Source organism: Polyergus mexicanus, unplaced genomic scaffold (genome assembly GCF_030449975.1).
Source record: "Polyergus mexicanus isolate NDT 795.1 unplaced genomic scaffold, iyPolMexi1.0 SCAF_10, whole genome shotgun sequence".
Classification (NCBI taxonomy): Eukaryota; Metazoa; Arthropoda; class Insecta; order Hymenoptera; family Formicidae; genus Polyergus; species Polyergus mexicanus.
The window spans coordinates 1,782,895-1,800,714 of NW_027223330.1; the positions used below are offsets into that span (position 1 = coordinate 1,782,895).

Genomic DNA, 17,820 nt, shown 5'->3' on the forward strand with positions numbered 1-17,820 from the left:
CTCCTGCGCCTTGGCTCTTACATATATCTGCCAATATTCCCACTTAATTATTTTATTTTGCGCAGTTTATTTTTTTTATAAATAAGAAAACATGTTCTAATATATAATAGATTAAAAATTAATATTTTATATTACAATACAATAAGAAATCTTTTTAATGTACAAATTTTATATATTTTTTAACTAAATCAATTTAATTTTTCATTTTCCTTTACTTGTAAATAACACATTTTAATTTGAGTAAAATTAAAATTACTTTCGAAATATATTCAGCAATTAATACAATTTATCAAAATAGTATAACGAAAAACCTGTCCTAACTAGGATTTTCTACGAAACGATAGATAAAATCATATTAAGGCAGAATTTTCCCGTGCGCGACTTTTTATCGAGTTACGTCTTCAATTTCGTTTTCATGCCCAATACTTCCGACCAATCAAATAGATAACGATAAAATTAAGTGAGGTAAACTTGAGAATCGTGAAATATCGTACAACCAGAAAATAATTTATATATATATTGTACTTTGCCTCACGACGCTACCGCATCGCTTGATTTGGATTAAAAGAATTTCTTTGATTTATTACGCTAAAAATTAATATTATATTCCGATTTGTTAATTTTTGCGCTATTAATTGAATGGGACAATTTAAATCTTTAATTACTAATATAATGATAAATAAAATCTCTAGCTTCTATAATTTTAATAAATTAATTTAAATGCCTATTAGGTAATAAAATAATTAAAATTTCTATTTTCTAATATTATTAATTAATTTAAATTTCTAAATACACTTTAATTTTTTATAGACAGTAATGTAATTTTTTGTAAAAAAAGAGCAAGTTTTTGAGTAAAACATGTTGACAGATTAAAACAAGCATATGTCAACGCTGCCACAAAGTAAAAGAAACTCGATTAATCTTGATTGCGTGTTTATCTACCGACGGAATATTTAATTCCTCACTTCTCTTCACTTTTATGTCTTCAGGCCCTTCTTACGTCACATAGTATCACGCATGTTTTCACGACTGCTTGCATGCAGACTGGTTTTTGCATGTCACCGGTTATGTATCGCGAGCGCGAGCCAACATTCGATAACGCATAACCGTGTATCCGCGATCGGCGATAATAATGCGAACCCTTCGTCCTTTCGAACACGCGAGTCGCGTTTCGATCTTTTAATTGCGAGAATAAGTTAATCGATTATTATCCTTTTTCACAAACAACCTTAATTATATATTATTTTACATAATCTTGATTAACATTGGAAAATACAAAAAATTTTGAATTAATATATTATATTATAAATTTCTTTAGAGAGAAATAGAGAAATATACTTATTTTATAATTAGATTGATGTCACACATATGTACAATACATATCGGAAGGAAATATTAAAGCGGGCTATTAATATTATTAAAAATATAACGCGAGATTACTATGATGGGCGATATTGACGATGCATTCATGTCGAAAGCAATCGATCATTTTAAATGTCATTAACACAAGCACGAGTGTTGATCATAACAGGTGTATTAAGAATGATTCGGATTGTTTTAATTTAAGTAAAGTACTATTGAAGAGGGAGAGAATTTTGTGGAGTACAACAAATTATAAGAAAGGCACTTTTAATTTTTCAAACTTTACAAAGAGAGATTATAAGTGTTTTCACAATATTTTAAAACCATTTCTTCAATCGTGGGAAAGAAAATATAAAGTTTTTTTTTTTTTATCTACGATAGAGAATAAGGAAAGAAAAATAATATTAAAATGTTTATAATTTTCTATTAAGCATTCTAATTAAGCATTTTTGACAAAGATAAACATACATTACAGCCTCGCACATGCGTCCCGACGAATTATTAATTATTTTTTCTTAATCTGTTCCTTAATCTATCTAGCTAATTAAAATATATTAAACATCGCGGATATGCAAGTCATATCCGGATATATTAATCGAAATTTTTATCTTGGTTAGCCGATAAGAAAATTTTTTATTGTAATTAAACCGCGCGCTAATAAAATTCTTGGATTTTATCAGCGCGCATACTAGATGTTAAATTATAAAATTATTATCAACTTGTATTACTCGTATTATTATTATATAAATATCCTACTCGCATAATTTTCCCCAGCGCCATTCACTGGACCTCTCAAAATGATAACTCAACCCCCAAGTAGACAAATCCGTGCTTGGATTATCGAGAAAGTGTTCGCTCTTTCTATCTTAAAACATACTCTGTATTATACAAGTCGAGATGAAAATAAATAAGACATTATTTCGCTAGAGTAAAATGGAGAAAAAGGAAAAAAGACATCGCTAAAGGAAGAAGTTCAATATATCTTTTTATATATTGTATATCAGATTATATATTTTAATCTCAAGTATTCAAAAAAAATTAATTTATTGAGTTAATTTTATATATACACGCACATACACATGAAAAAATTTATTTTTGTCATTAATTTTAATTTTCTTATTAATATTAAATATTTTTTTTAAATAATTATTATGTATAATAATAATAAGAAGAAGAATAATGAAATATTTAATATTAGTAATAAGAAAATTAAAATTAATGGCAAAAATAAATTTTTTAAACAAACAAATCTATTTCTTTTTTCTAGAGTAGAGAATAAAAGTTAAGTTTGAATTAATTCTCGTATTATCATATAAAAACAAAGTGCAAATCCTGGTCATTATCCTCCTCCTCGTTACTTTTAATCAGAATGTACGACTATCTCGAGCATACCATTCGGTAATACAAAATAAGATACTAGCGATATAAAATAATATTAAACGCAATTATTTAAATCATCGCGCTTTTAAAAATTATTATAACTTGTAGAGAGATTCGTGATATTAATTTATAAAAGAAAAATAATTTTTTTTTTTAAAGTAATTATTTTTCATTTAAATACACATCATATTACGATATTGTATAATATAAACACTGACATTTATATAATATCTAAAAATAGATGAAATTAAAATATATTACTAAAACAATATGAAAAAATTCAACCGACCATATTCGCCATTTTTGTCTTAATTTATAAGTGTTATAATCAAATATGTAAATATAAGTTTGATTAAAATTAATTTAATTTGACCGATCAAAAAGATGAATCAAAACACACGAATAGATAAAGCCACTTTTCGCGTATTGAATTCTTTAAAATAAAGCTTGAATTGCGCGCTATTTTTTGCGCCGCGTAAGTGATATTTCTCAGATTGTATTCGTACTCATCGCCTTGCCTAGCCTCGAAGAAGCTTAGAACTTGAAACAGGCCGTGCCTTGAAACAACCCGAACCAGGGGGCTGGAGCGCCTACAGCTGCTGTCACATAAATATCGTGAAACCCCTGAATTCTGGAGGCTTTGAAGGTCTCCTTCAGGTTCCCTCGCTCTTCAACCCCCGCGGAGCAAAGTTGCAGAAACTCCGCCGCAGCACCGTGCGCGGCGGTGGTATCGATTCTCAATTCTTAGAGGTGGCAGGGTTAAAGGACAAAAACTTTCTCAGAGTTACATGCATCGTCATCGTCATACGCATTTGCAAGCCGCCTTTCGCAAGTTAATCTATCAATTGTCCTTTGAAATCTAAAAATGCGACTGCTCGGATTGCAGAGATATGTGTACAATTCAAGTTAGGAAAATCGCGATTCAAAAGCAATGGTTATTTTTTTCATCATGCGGATTTAAGATATTTCTTTTAAAATGAAGGGGTAAGAGTAGAAAAAAAAGAGAGATGGGGGACGAGGACTGAGAGAGAGAGAAAATGATAGCCCGCGGCACGTAAGATCGACCAAACCTCGGTAATATTAATCTTCGATTAAAGGCTTATCTTGTGCTATGTGACTAGGGGTGCGGAAAATTCGGCTGCAAAAAATTCCACAATTGCCCCTTATGTATCCTTGCATGTGTCTGTATACAGTGTAGCTTTTGTAATCCTCGAACGATTTGTCGAAGCGACATTATGAAAACTTCGAGAAAACGTGACGGATAAAATATCGCAATTATGAACCGTTTTTTTTTTCGTAATTATATTAATGTGATTTATAGTACGATAACTCGATATTGCCACAGGTATCGATAAGAGAGATATTAAATACAAAATACGCATTGATATTTGCATAATATTATATTTTCTAAAAATATTCGATGTATCAGAGATAATTAAGAGAGTTTGTGCGTCGTTTCTACTATATTTATTATCATCAAAATTACTCTGATAATATTAAAATATTATAAGCACATTTATCGCGATAATTTAATTAAATTTCAAATATTAATAAATAATTAAATAACTAAGTTATCTAGTTATTTTGTACACATCCTAAATATTAATTTAAAATGTACAAAAAATATTAAACATATTAAAACATCCTCAGATGCTATCAAGATATTTTTAATATTCTAAATTTATTTATTAATATTTTTAATACTCTACCTATATTAATATAAAATTAACAAATTTAATTTATTAATGTAAAAAAATAATTGAGATTTCAAATAATCAAATATTAAAAGAAATATTTTCTAATTACATTAGAATATTTAATTAAAATCTTACAGATATCTATAATAATATATATCTTAACTACATATATATTATAGAGATATCTATACAGAGTAGAGATATCTTAAATAACTATAATAAAATACTTTGTATGTGTATATGTGTATATGCACAAGTAGTGCATCAATAATATCACAACTCGTTGTTATTAATTAACATTAAAACAAATGTTATTTAAATCATCTCATCCCATTGGGGAAACTTATGAAGATGTACAAGCGGGTTTGCAATTTCCAGGAATAGCGAGCGTAAATTAGCTCCTCTCACATCTAATTAATAATTCTAAGGTACAGGCGGTAATCAACGTCGGTCGACGTCTCTTAACGACCGCGAATTTCGTCAGTTAAAACTTGCCAAATCAACCGCAAAACTGCTCCTGCGATGCTTCGAGCTTATAAATACCACGTGAAAAGTATGTCCATATAGTATGTATTAACGATTTAATGATCTTTAATTTTTCAATTGTAATTAATATTTTTAATGTTCAATTATCTAATGTTCATTGAAACATTATTAAAAAATAATAGCAGTTACAAACAATTAGATAATTAAAAAATTGCAGTTATACTATATATATTATCAAATATTTTTTTAATGATTGATATATATTCAATCTTTAATTTTTTTTTTTATTTTTAGATCTACTAATTTCAGAGATAAATGAAAATATCGTTAAAGTAATAAAACAAAATGGTCTCTTGGCTGCCTAATCGACGCTTTACAAAAGAAAGAGAAGGCGTAAGCCTCACGATATCTCGAAACTCATTTCGAGCGCGATATCGGCGATAACCGCCCTCCGGCCGAGCGCAATATGTTGCGACAAAGACAGAGAGAAAGTCGCGATATATCGTGGTATAGGAGGAAGAATGATACGGAGGACTCGATCCTCAAATGGCTAATCGATGCCAGGCCGTGCGCGCGAGAATATGCCCGAGGGATATTCTGTGCGAGTACCGGACCCTCGGAGTCGACTGCTTTCCAACTCCCTCTGTCCTCCCGCAATAACTTCCGCGTTGACACCCGCTCAATTCCGAGGGATGGTTTCCTGTTCCGAAACTAGGATCTTTTACAACACGCATTCCTGCGCATGTAAAAGAATTAAAGACATAGATGTATATATAAAGATATATTTTAACATTGTTTTGGAGAATAAGAATTTTAAAGAAATTGTTTTGAAAAAATTTAAAGTTAATGAGAATGAAAAGATATTTCTCTCCTTTTCAAAGAATTTTAATTATTTTGCCATTTAATTTTTGCATAATTTAGATTTTTTAAATGTATGTCTATGTGAGCGGTTTTTTTTTTTTTTTTACTATTAGCTTTCAAAATTTTTCAAATTTTAGCGCTATAAAAAATCTTTGATTTTAGTTGATAATAGTACCAAGATATAATAATAAATTTTGCATGTTTATGGTCTTATTTACAATGTTAATGAAGATGCTTCTTGTCTTCTACATATATGTTCAGTAAAAAAGGCAAAAAAAAAAAGGAATTTCTGATGGCCAGGAGAAGAGAACCACGCCCCAACCATAAGAACGAGATGATACCATTTTGCAGCCCTCTGGGTGGCTTTCGCAGTATCCCTCGAGTCCTCCTTCGCCCCTCGACTGTACGGATAATTAAAGATACAACGCCTAACTCGACGCGCGCTACGATACGTAATATTAAACCCATCTCATACAATTTACTACTATTATTCTAAATAAATTATATAAATTAAAATAATCAATAAATTTTCGAAAATAATCTGCTTTTCGAATATTATATATATATATATATATATATATATATAACATGCTAATTAATTCAATTTTTTTAATTAAAGTGTTTTTTTGATCATGTTTGCAATAAATTATATGTATTAAATGTCACACATCACAAATATGATTATATAATACATATATTTTATATATTATATATATATTAAAAATAGAGTTTCTGTTAAAAATAATCTGAATAAAAAAATATCTAATAATCATAATAAATGACGGAATAGTTTTTAAAACCGAATAATGTAAATTGAACTTTGCAAGAAGAGATGAAAAAACGGAGAAAGAAGAGTTAGCACACGCTAAATTGGCTTACGCCTGCAGAATCTTACCGCACCCTAGTATGTTTCTCGCGAATCTTCCACGCGCGCCCTTGCTAAATTGTCGACCCCTCACGACTTCCCTTTTTCAGTAAATCTGACCGAAAAAGGGTTGAGGAAAGAATACAGGAGTTAAAGTAACCGATAATGATAGCCGCGATAATAATTTCTTAATTATCTCAAAAAATGTTTGGTATAAATATATTAATTATTTTTTAAGAATTTTGTTGCGCAAGATTTTCTCTTTTATAATTTATAATATATTTATATAAAATTAATGTATTTATAAAAATAATGATATATATATATAAATAAAACCTAATGTTTCATATAAATACTGTTCACTTAAATATGAAGTGTTGATAATTTGGCAAACAAATTATATATAATATTTCAAATATAAATCTATTTATTTAAAATAAAGATAAACATTATTAAATATATTCTGAATTTATTATAACTTGCTATAATCTTGATGTTTGCAAAATTACGTATAAGCCAAAGAATATTTAATCAAGATAGTTATAAGGAAATAACATCGTGCGACATCCATGTGAAAAATTATGCGCTTTGCGTCTTCCTCGCTATCACTCTTTGCAATTTAACACACACACATATATATATATATATATATATATGTATATATAAAAAGCGTTAATTTACTCCCTCGATTATTATTAATTTCTAAATATGTAATCATTATTTGTATAATATCCTAATTTTCTCTAACTTCTTATTTTTATTAGCTATTTAATTTTCATTATTTAATATATAAGCTGTTCAATCTTTGAATTTCCTAATTTTAAGAATTGTGATTCGAGATTTTTTTCTAATAATTATTACATTACTATCATTCGATTAATTAATATATCGTTAATTATCCTTTTCATTTCGACCTTATAATTTTTGTCCAATTGTTTCCTTAAACTTTGAAAATACTTTTTACTTCGTTTTTTTTTTCTCTCTTTATGACGCGGATGTCAAGTGAAACAAGCTATGTACAGTCAGCCGTGAGGGATTAATCTCAACATGGATGGCAAACGGGCCGTAACGTGGTCCACGCGACAACGATATCACTATGAGAGCGAATTTCGCTGTTAATTATCGTCTGACGGAAAAAAGGCAAGTAAATTCTGCTTGTATTGTTGCATAACAAGGAATTTTACGTAATATATAAAGACGTTTTAAATAATTTTACTGGAATTTCAAACAACTTTTCGTAAGAGAAGCATTTGCAAATGTTATAAATGCAGCAGAATCTTCATCTCGAAAATGATAAAATAACAGATAAATTTGACAGAAATATAACATTTAAGAAATTTTGAAAAATATTATAATCCCCAAATATTAAATCCCAAAAATATTTAAAAAATATTCTATTTAAATATAATGAATGTCATTATTTATTTTGCCTTTAACGTCTCGATAATTACTAATAAAGAATGCTTGGTAAAAACTCACCTTAACGGTCTCCTGAGGGGAGTACCTCGCAGATCGCTGGGCTGGAGCCTGGGCCTGCAGGCTCATCGCTGTACCATCACTGCGAGACACCCGATATGCTGCAACAAGAACAACACATATTAACTATTAATATAGATTACTACAACGTAGGTTATTTCCTAAAAAATATAATTTTACAATATGTAGTATTAAAAATAAAATTCACAAAGATTAAGAAATTAGATGTAAAATCAAATTAATTAATTCTATTTTCAGAAATAAATCTATCTTCAGTATTATCAATACTGTTTTCTAAACATTTAATTATACGAAACTACAGTAAAGAAATAAATTCAAGAAATATAAATAATATACGCATAATTATTTTTTCTATTTCATCGTTATTTCTAAGGTATTGTGTATAAAAAAAAAAAAAAAAAAAAAAAACAACCTTTTTTACATAAAGATTAAATATAATGACAAAACAATTTTCGCGAAAATATATTATTTTCTTGAAATAAAATAAATAACATTATTCTATTTCGAGACGTAGTATTGTCGATTAGTAAATAGTTTTTCGAAGAGTTTTCGCGATTGTTTCAGGATGCCGACATCTCGGAACGAGAATCGCGTGTAGTGACGAGAAGCAGCGGGATAGTGGCCTCCTGGTTGGCTGCTGGTTGGCCTGTCAATACGAAGAGGTACGTGACCCAGGTACCAAATGACATATCCGGTCGAAGGGAGGACAACGGTGGTTCTCTACTTTTCCCGTTCCTCCCACCCTTCGATCTCTCTTTCAAGATCCACCCCGTTTCCCGCCGACATTTTTCTCAGGAAACGCGTATGTACACGAGCCGCTAAAACTATTTTCCTCGTTGGCTATAGAGCGAAAATTTTATCCTCTTTCATCATCAACAAATCAATACGAGTTACTATATTTACAATCCAGAAAAATTGAGAAAACGAATGTAAGAAAGCTATTAATATTATGTATTATTATATATGTGTGTAAAACAAATATTTTTGAAAGTTTAGAAATAATTATGCAAACTTCTCTCTCTAAATTAAATTTTAATTTTATTTCTAATTAATTGGAAAAACATGTAAAACAATAAACTTATAAAGTAAGAAAGCTTTTCTAAATCAAAATTTAATTAGAATAAATAAAAAAGTATATATGCAAATAAAAAGACATTAGATCGTGGATAAAAAAATCATTAAATAATATATATGTATAGTTCTTTTCATTATAGTTTTTTTCTATTTATTGTAAAATTCAGCTTTTTTTTTTTTTTTTAATCTTGTGAATTTCATGAATAAGTTCCTGATATTATCGTAAAACGAAAATCAGAGAAAAGAGAAGAAATTGAGGAGACTGAGAGGGAATAGTTGACAGGAGGTGGGAGGAAAGCTAATCGGGCGAAAAGCATGATTAATCACGGTGAATTCATCGTGATTAACGATGCACGCGAATTGTCCCTGCTGGCTGCGAGCATAAACACCGTTAATGCGCGACAAATGGACATACGGTACTCACGTACAGTCTCGAATCATCCACGATTACGATTGTTCTCGCATCCGTTCGCTATTATTACGATCGATATAATATTCTATTATACAATCCTCAAATTTCAATGCGCAATTGGAAATTTGTTGAATTTTAATTTTCATTTTAATAAAACAATCCTGTTGTTTGAAAATACATATTTTTATTCTGTAATTAAATTTTTATTTAGAGAAATATCTTTATTTTTGTATAATAATTTTCTTATATTTTATTTATCGAAAATCTTATTATAATTTTAAATCAGAAACGAAAGAGATTCTTTAAATTAGGCGTAAAATAAATATTTATTAATATACAACGGAGATATAAAGTATTTTCGAAATTTTCAAATAAACTAAGAATTATTAATTGTCTCGAACTATTGTTAACTATGCTAATTGTGCAGATATTATTTTAGAAAATAAAAATACAGTCTCTTAAACAATTCTGTTTCACTTGAGAAGTTTGCTCATTTTTACCTGATATTCACGAAAATTCGTATTGGTTTTTTCTTAAATCTGTAATCCGCGGAAGACAATAAGGTAAAATAGATGCTGATAACTAATCACACAATGTTATTAATCCATATATATATATATATATATATATATATATATATATATATATATATATATGGCGATATAATATGAGGACGGTTTTCTAGAGGAGACGAGAAGTGCATTAAAATACGAGAGCGCCGAGTATCATAAGAATTTAGTAGCTTCGAGGCTCATTAAATAGCACAAATAGGCATCCCATATATCGTAACCAATTAATATTCTCTCTCCATGGCATTACAAATACGTTTGACTGAGCATTAACGATTTTACGTTACTCTCACCGTCATACCTTGATTTTCCCTCTACCATTCCTCTTCTCTATCATATTCGATTAGTCAGATATATAGAAGATCTCTCTCTCTCTCTTTCTTCCTCATACATACACAAACATTCTATTGTGTTATACTCTCATTCTAATTATTTATTTATTTTTATAATCTTTTTTAAATAAAGAAACATTTAACATATATAATAAAAGAACGTACAATATGAGTTATATAAATTATCAAGTAATTATAAAATTTATTATTTTGTAATATTTATTCCAATCAAAATTCTCTATTTGATAAAAAATAATTATAATTATGTATTTCAATCATATTTAAGAATTATAAAAATATGTGTACTATCTTTTCTTCCAATATATTTAAATTTTTTCATATGACATTTATATAGAACACTCAAGAAACATTTCCTTCTCTTTCACGCACAAACATTAATTATGATACTAAGGAAATAAAAGGCGATCAAGAGCCAGCGCGGTAATTTGTGCGCATATGTTTTATTACAATGCAAATTAATTATGAAATTTACACAATGTCGTATTTAAGACTAGTGAAAATAATCATACCTAAAAAAGGGACATATCATCTTCATATCTTTATTCCCAAAATTCGATCCCGTATTTTCCTCTTTAATAAATTAGTAAATTTAGTAAATTATGTTTCATCGAAATCTCTTTCGTATTTAATTCTCTAAAAGTTTCTTATCATCTCCGACGTCTTATCATCTCCAGACAGGGCCATTTCCCTCTCGTACTAATTATTCTTTGTGTATCGTTGGTCGATGTAATCATGCATCTAATTAGCAATGTTGCTGAAGGAAAGAGAAAGAGGAAGAGAGAATTGGGAATAGGATTTGTCGCGACCCTCCAACGATGTATCAGTACGACTTGCTCCTCTGGTACGTATTCGCTTGTCTTGCGACAGTGATCGAAAGCCATGATGTTATCTTCGCAGCTCGATAACGACCACCGGAAGTATCGCTTTAATCACTATATCCGACCAGTTCCCTCGAGTTTCGTTTCCCATTCTCGCGAAATCGAAAATATCAGTTATACGAATTATCATTTTCGCGATACTTGATTTTCTTAATAAAATTTTTATCATACTTTTTAAATAATGTGTTAGTTGTTGTAATTGTAATTGTTGTATTTTGTAGTTGTAATTTTTTTAAATAGACAACGCGCTTAAATAAAACAACTATAATTGTTGAAATAGCTATATCGCGTTATAATAATATATATATATACAAATATTGTAATACATAAAATTTTACAGAAAAAATATAATATATTAAAATCCGTCAATAAAAAAAATTGTTTTAATAATTATTTCAACAAATTTTGTACATACAAATTTCCATTTGTTTCGTGACTCAATGAACATTGAAATGGACAAATCATTGAGAACTTTCTATCGATAATTCGCTCTTAATATGAGGAAAATCAACATTGCTCTATTCTACATAATAAAATATTAAATATATCTTCCTCGACTGACACTCTTGAATGTGTTTGCGAAATAAAGTGCCATGTATCGAAAGAGAGAAAGAGAGAGAGAGAAGAGAAAGAGAGACAAAGTGGGAGGGGGAATATCAATGTGTCTCTCTCTCTCCCTCTCTTTCTCTTTCTTTAATCAGTCTTATGCATCTGATATCGATTTTCACAAACTTAAATAACGTCATATGCTCACTGTACAATTTGTGGTTTTCCAACCTGAATTATTTCATTTAAATAATTTCGAACAATTGTTAAAAAATCAAACTTACAGAAACAAAATTTTCTATAAAATCACTCACAAACTATGGCACGTTAATAAAAAGAAGCACAAGGATAAAGCGTTCTCTCCTCCTTCTGCTTCTTTAAGAAGGCTCTTCCGTCCTTCCGTAGAAAGCACGTAATGCAAAACGCGCGTTAATTTTGCCGGCCTAAATAAAGCGGAGAGAACTATAGGGAGGGAAATGAAAAAAAGGAAAGGGAAGAGGAGGAAGAGGAGGAAGAGGAGGCGGAGGAGGCACCATAAGGTCTGGAGGGCCCCTTATGCTATCGATCTGTCCCCTCCCTCAGCGGCGATACTACGCATCGTGGCACACCGTGTGCTCTCTACCCCATGAAACTCCATATTGTCCGCACTCGTTCGCGCGTATATAAATATCGAGGTGTATGTCGTATTCGTGTTCAAGGTGTGTATAGGCACGCTTATGTTAGAACTTTTAAACAGTATTTCGAAACTTCGATTCTAACAACTAAGAGTATTAATTTCCATGTGTGATAATAAAAAGAATATTAAAATGTCAATGCTTCGTTTCTGAGAAGGTAAGTAATAAATTTTCCAAAATTAAACAATATTTTAATTTTTTTCTACAACGTTTAAAACTGGCAAATTTATTTAATTTTATTTTTATTCTCCAAAAGCTATTTTTTTTTTTTTCCAGAAATTTTTATATGATATATTATTTTATATTCTTCTCCGAAACTCAAATTTTTCAACATATTTAAAGAAATTATATAAAGATTATCTAAAAATTTTTCAAATAATTTTTTATCTATAAATTTTTGTTTTTTATAATTGTACAACTCTCAAATTAAATAGTCAAAAAAAATTTGCTGTCTTTATTTTTAGATATATAAATTTTTCTTCAGGTACTTCTTTTCTCTCATAATTTTGTTTTATATAAAATATTTTAATTCATATATGTATATATGTATATACATATCTATAAAAATGGAATAAACTTGCCAATATTAAACGTTTTAGAAAAAATTTAAAATGCTTAACTTTGGAAATTTTATTACCTATCTTCTCAGAAACAAAACATTGAATACTTTGATACTCTTTAATAACATAAGGAATGTTGATTTCAACAATTTTTCTGCCAAGAAACGAAACAAATGAACAAAAGTAAAAAAAATTTAATTAAATCTTTGACCTGTGAATGATGACGGAAAAAAAATTATTCCAATATTTTCATAGGAGGACACTTCGCACAAATATTCACACACACACTTTAAAGGTGAGATATTAAATCTTTCGGAGATAAATAAAAAGTTTTTTTGAAAGAAAAAAAGTTTATAAAATATCATTATAATTTGATTAAGAATGTAGAAAAAAAATGATTTCAAGTCAAAGATTTATGTTTCTTTTAAAGCAAATCTTCTCAAAGATATAAATCGTTTTTACGATAAAAAAGAAACTAAATCTCCCCTCTCCTCTAAAAAATACAAATCACAAAGCGAAATCTTTGTTTATCGGCTTAAAATCGAAAGAGAGCTTTCGTGTATATCTTTCCTCGTCTTTTCTGGTTCTCGCTCTTTCTCTCTCGCATAATCCGCTAGAATATGTTTGCTGCGAGAATAATCGGCATGTGTAACATGCGAAAAAAAAGCTGCACATACATGTATCGAGAGGTCAAAGTTATTTTGACCCCGTTGACGGGGTGAAAAGTTCGTGGAGAAAATTGACTTTCGTCAGAGCTGTGAGTTTATACATCTCGATTTCCACCCCTCTGACGTGAACATATAATCTCCCATTTTTCATAGCGCCAACAAAAAGGAAAATAAAAAAAAAGAGCAAAAAATATAATCGTATATTTGTATACTGCTAACACTCATATACTACTACTACCATTGTATATATTATATTAAAACGAGAAAGCCATATAGAGAAAAAAAGCTTGAGTAAAGAAAAAAATTCTAAACTGAAAATATTACTTCTCTTTTTTTAAATTTAATCAATTGTGTAGAGTAACTCTGTATTAATAACTCCCTTCCTTCCTCCATACACATACATACGCATTCTATTTAAATTATTTATATTATACTATAGATAAGATTACATGCATGTGCAGATATTAAATATGTTCGCGCGTATGTGTGTTTCACCTCTTATTGTTCGTAACATTGAATAAAGATAATAGAAAAATAAAGAAAAAAGAGAAAAAAAACAGCGTGAAAGAGAGAAAGATAAAACCCTTCAGACCAGACGAAAGACATTATTACAGAATGAGAAGAAGATATCTGCAGAAGAAGGTAAGAAGTAGAAGAGAGAGAGAGAGAGAGAGAGAGAGAGAGAGAGAGAGAAGAACAAGAAGAAGAAGGAATGCTCTGAGAAAGATTAATATCTCTATCAGAGAAGTTCAGCGTAGCAGACCATTTATCTACGTAGGGGACCGTGCGAGAGTAGTCGCCCCAATCTCGTCCTGTACTTCCTTTTCCTGCTTGCAGGAATGTCCGCTCCCAGAAGTTTCCTCGGAGTTTATTTAACCGTCGGCGACCTTCGAGAGGACAGGGAAATCGGTGTATCGAGAGAGCGGTGCGAAAATAAAAAAGAAAAAAAAGAGAAGACGAGAAAAAGAAAATTAAATCCGCGCGCGCCGGATGTCGCTTTCTCCCTTCCTATTCGGTGGGGAAATTTGATTTGACACCCTTTACCTTTCATTCCTCCGATCTCTCAATAGTTTACGAAACTGAGCTCTCTAATGAATTCCATCAGACTATCTCCTCTCCAACTCTGTTTTAGTCGATCTCAATCTAGCATATAGCACTTACATGATGATTCGATTGTTCTAATGGAGGGAAGGGAAAGACTAATCGCAATTAAAAATTCTGAAGAATCTTTAGGAATTAATGATATTTTTGGCGCGGTACAATCACGCGGGGAAGACAAGTTGATTATATTTATGCATTTGAGTTTAGACTTCGTCACAAAAGATATTATTTTAAAGATATAATCATCTCATGTCTAAGAAAATGATTAACACTTTGCGCTCCACCGATGATACAGTGACATTGCAAACACGTGCACAGCTCCAAATGGACTGCGGACCGTGGATCCGTCAAGTATTAATAAACAACACTACTCTTTACAAATCAGTTGTTGATAATTAATAAGATTAATAAATGTAAATCATTTATAATAGCACAAGTAATTATAACATTAATTATTCAATTTTAAATCAATCAAAAATTAAAATAAGAATAAAATAAAAATTAAATTAAACAGAAATTATCATTATTTACAGTTTGTGTTTAAGAGAAAAGAATTTATAAGTATAAATTTATTATACACATACACGAGAGAATTCCCTCTATATTCTAAATATCATATATTGTAATATATTATATATATATATATATATATTACATCAATATTATATACATATTTTATAGGTATAATGTCTGTTTTTTCTTCATCTATATTAATATTTATAATAAAGTGATATACTTAACAAAATTGGAGAGATAGAAAAATTAAAAAGATAAAAAGAGATGAAAATAATTCCGTGATCGAGATATCGAGAGCGATACATTTAATACGTCATCACAAATGAACGTTTTTGCCTGTCCCGAGATGCTTGTTAAACGTGTCCAAAGCTAATAAATTAGAAGCTATCTCTATCTTACTTAACCATTGTAGTTCGAGCAATTCGCGATTATGCCGCAGAACACGCGATATATTGTAGCTTTGTGAATGCTTTGTCCCCGTTATTTTATCACCCCGGGGATGAATCTATTGCGAACAAATTGCATGACAATTTTCAAATAATGAGTTTAGCTTTACTTTTAATTAATAATTTTAACACTATTATGTAAATTTTTATTCTTGCAAAATTAAGAGCAGATGCAAAATATATACAATTATATTTTCAGTTAAGATATTTATCTTTTTTTTTATTTTCTATATCTTATTAATATTATGAATTTTTTATAAATATATATATATATATATGTATATATATTTATGAATGTGTGTGTGATATAAATCTATAAATCTATAAAATATACAAATATATAATAATTTTACACTTGATACTATTTTCTCACAAATTATAAATATTTTATATTATATATTTTCTTCTTCACCGCATTTGTATAATTTTTTTAAAATTTTAATTGAAACAAATAACAATTTTAATTAAAAAAAAAATCCATACAAACCCCGTTATAATAACGATTATCCCATGGAATCATATATATGCGAGCATCATTTGCCAGTCATTTACAGTACAGTCATTTTATGTACAGAATCTCGTAAAGCATGAAACTTTTCAAATAAATAAGCAATGGTTAATAATCGCGAAATGTCGCAAAGGACAGTCCCTTACTTGAGAGCTACAGTCATTAATAACTCGACCATATGATAGGAAGAGTACCAGCGAAGGAGTCGTCTCATCTTGCGCAATGATTTAAAAGCTGGACCTGTACTGTTGACCCTTTTCAGGTGTCAAAATCCCCCCCCCCCCCGAGATTCCACTGTATTTTCGACACCTAGCGATATCATTTTGTACGTGAGACGAGATTTGTTAAACAATACAAATTTTATATAATAGACATTAACAATAAACTTGTTATACAATAAATATCGTAATTTTAAGCAACAGAAGCAAAGTAATTTTATTTTTTTTCATTTATTGTTAAAAAATTTATTATATAATATATATATATATATATATATATGATATATATATTATTTTTTATAAATTTATTAAAAAGATTATATAAATAAATAAAAAATGTTTCTATAATTTTTGTATTTGAAATATTTCGAGATTTTAAATGAATGTGTACTACTTACATTTAAGAACAGAAGTTAAGAAAAAACATTGATGGCTTTTATCAGCCGAAAAAGACTTGGAGTCTCAGGGCCCTCCTACTCGCATTAAAGGAACATGTCCGATATCGGGACTATTGTGCGATAGTACCTACTGTGCATCTTGTACGGATGTCTTTATCGCTTTATGAAGCCCGTAAAGTGCCAGTAGTGTGTTCGTGTATCTCTGACACGAGAGGGAGGGAAAGCATGGTCGTCACTATTGTTTATGTGTCTCATTATATATACCGTTATTATCGATTCTCAAATGGAATAATGATCGGCTCACACGATGTTTTACGTTTAAAGTGTTCTTTGACGTGGTTTTACCAACTTGTCGAAGAATTTATATGTTAACCGGATTTTTGTATTTTTTATTAACTCTCTTCAAACAACTTTAGTTCTCTCTCCATTATCATATTCACTCAATGTTTTAAACTATATCATTATCTTATTTTTATTAAAACTATTATTATTATTATTATTATATTATTATTATTATTATTATTATTATTATTATATTTTATCTGTGTACGTAATTCATTATCTATATACCTATATTATTTAAATATTTCTACGGATATAAGCAGCGTGATAAAAAATTATATATATATAATGTTCGTCTTTCTGCATTTCTGAATAATACCAGCGATATTTCACCGCTTGTTATCCCAGTCGTACAATAACGCACGTTATTATAACGCGTGCGTTATTATGACTGTGTTATTTTTTATCT

At 29.3% G+C, this 17,820-nt stretch overlaps 1 protein-coding gene across 3 annotated transcripts in view; it reads right to left on the reverse strand.

The window, feature by feature from the left end:
* Nucleotides 1–17,820, reverse strand: part of Sick (sickie) — a 156,270-nt gene that overhangs the window by 132,556 nt on the left and 5,894 nt on the right. For all 3 annotated transcript variants that reach the window (XM_070303075.1, XM_070303076.1, XM_070303074.1), the window contains exon 2: nt 8,131–8,228. In XM_070303075.1, coding sequence (XP_070159176.1) covers nt 8,131–8,196 — 66 coding nt within the window. In that variant the 5' untranslated portion in view covers nt 8,197–8,228. The remainder of the gene's footprint in view (nt 1–8,130; nt 8,229–17,820) is intronic.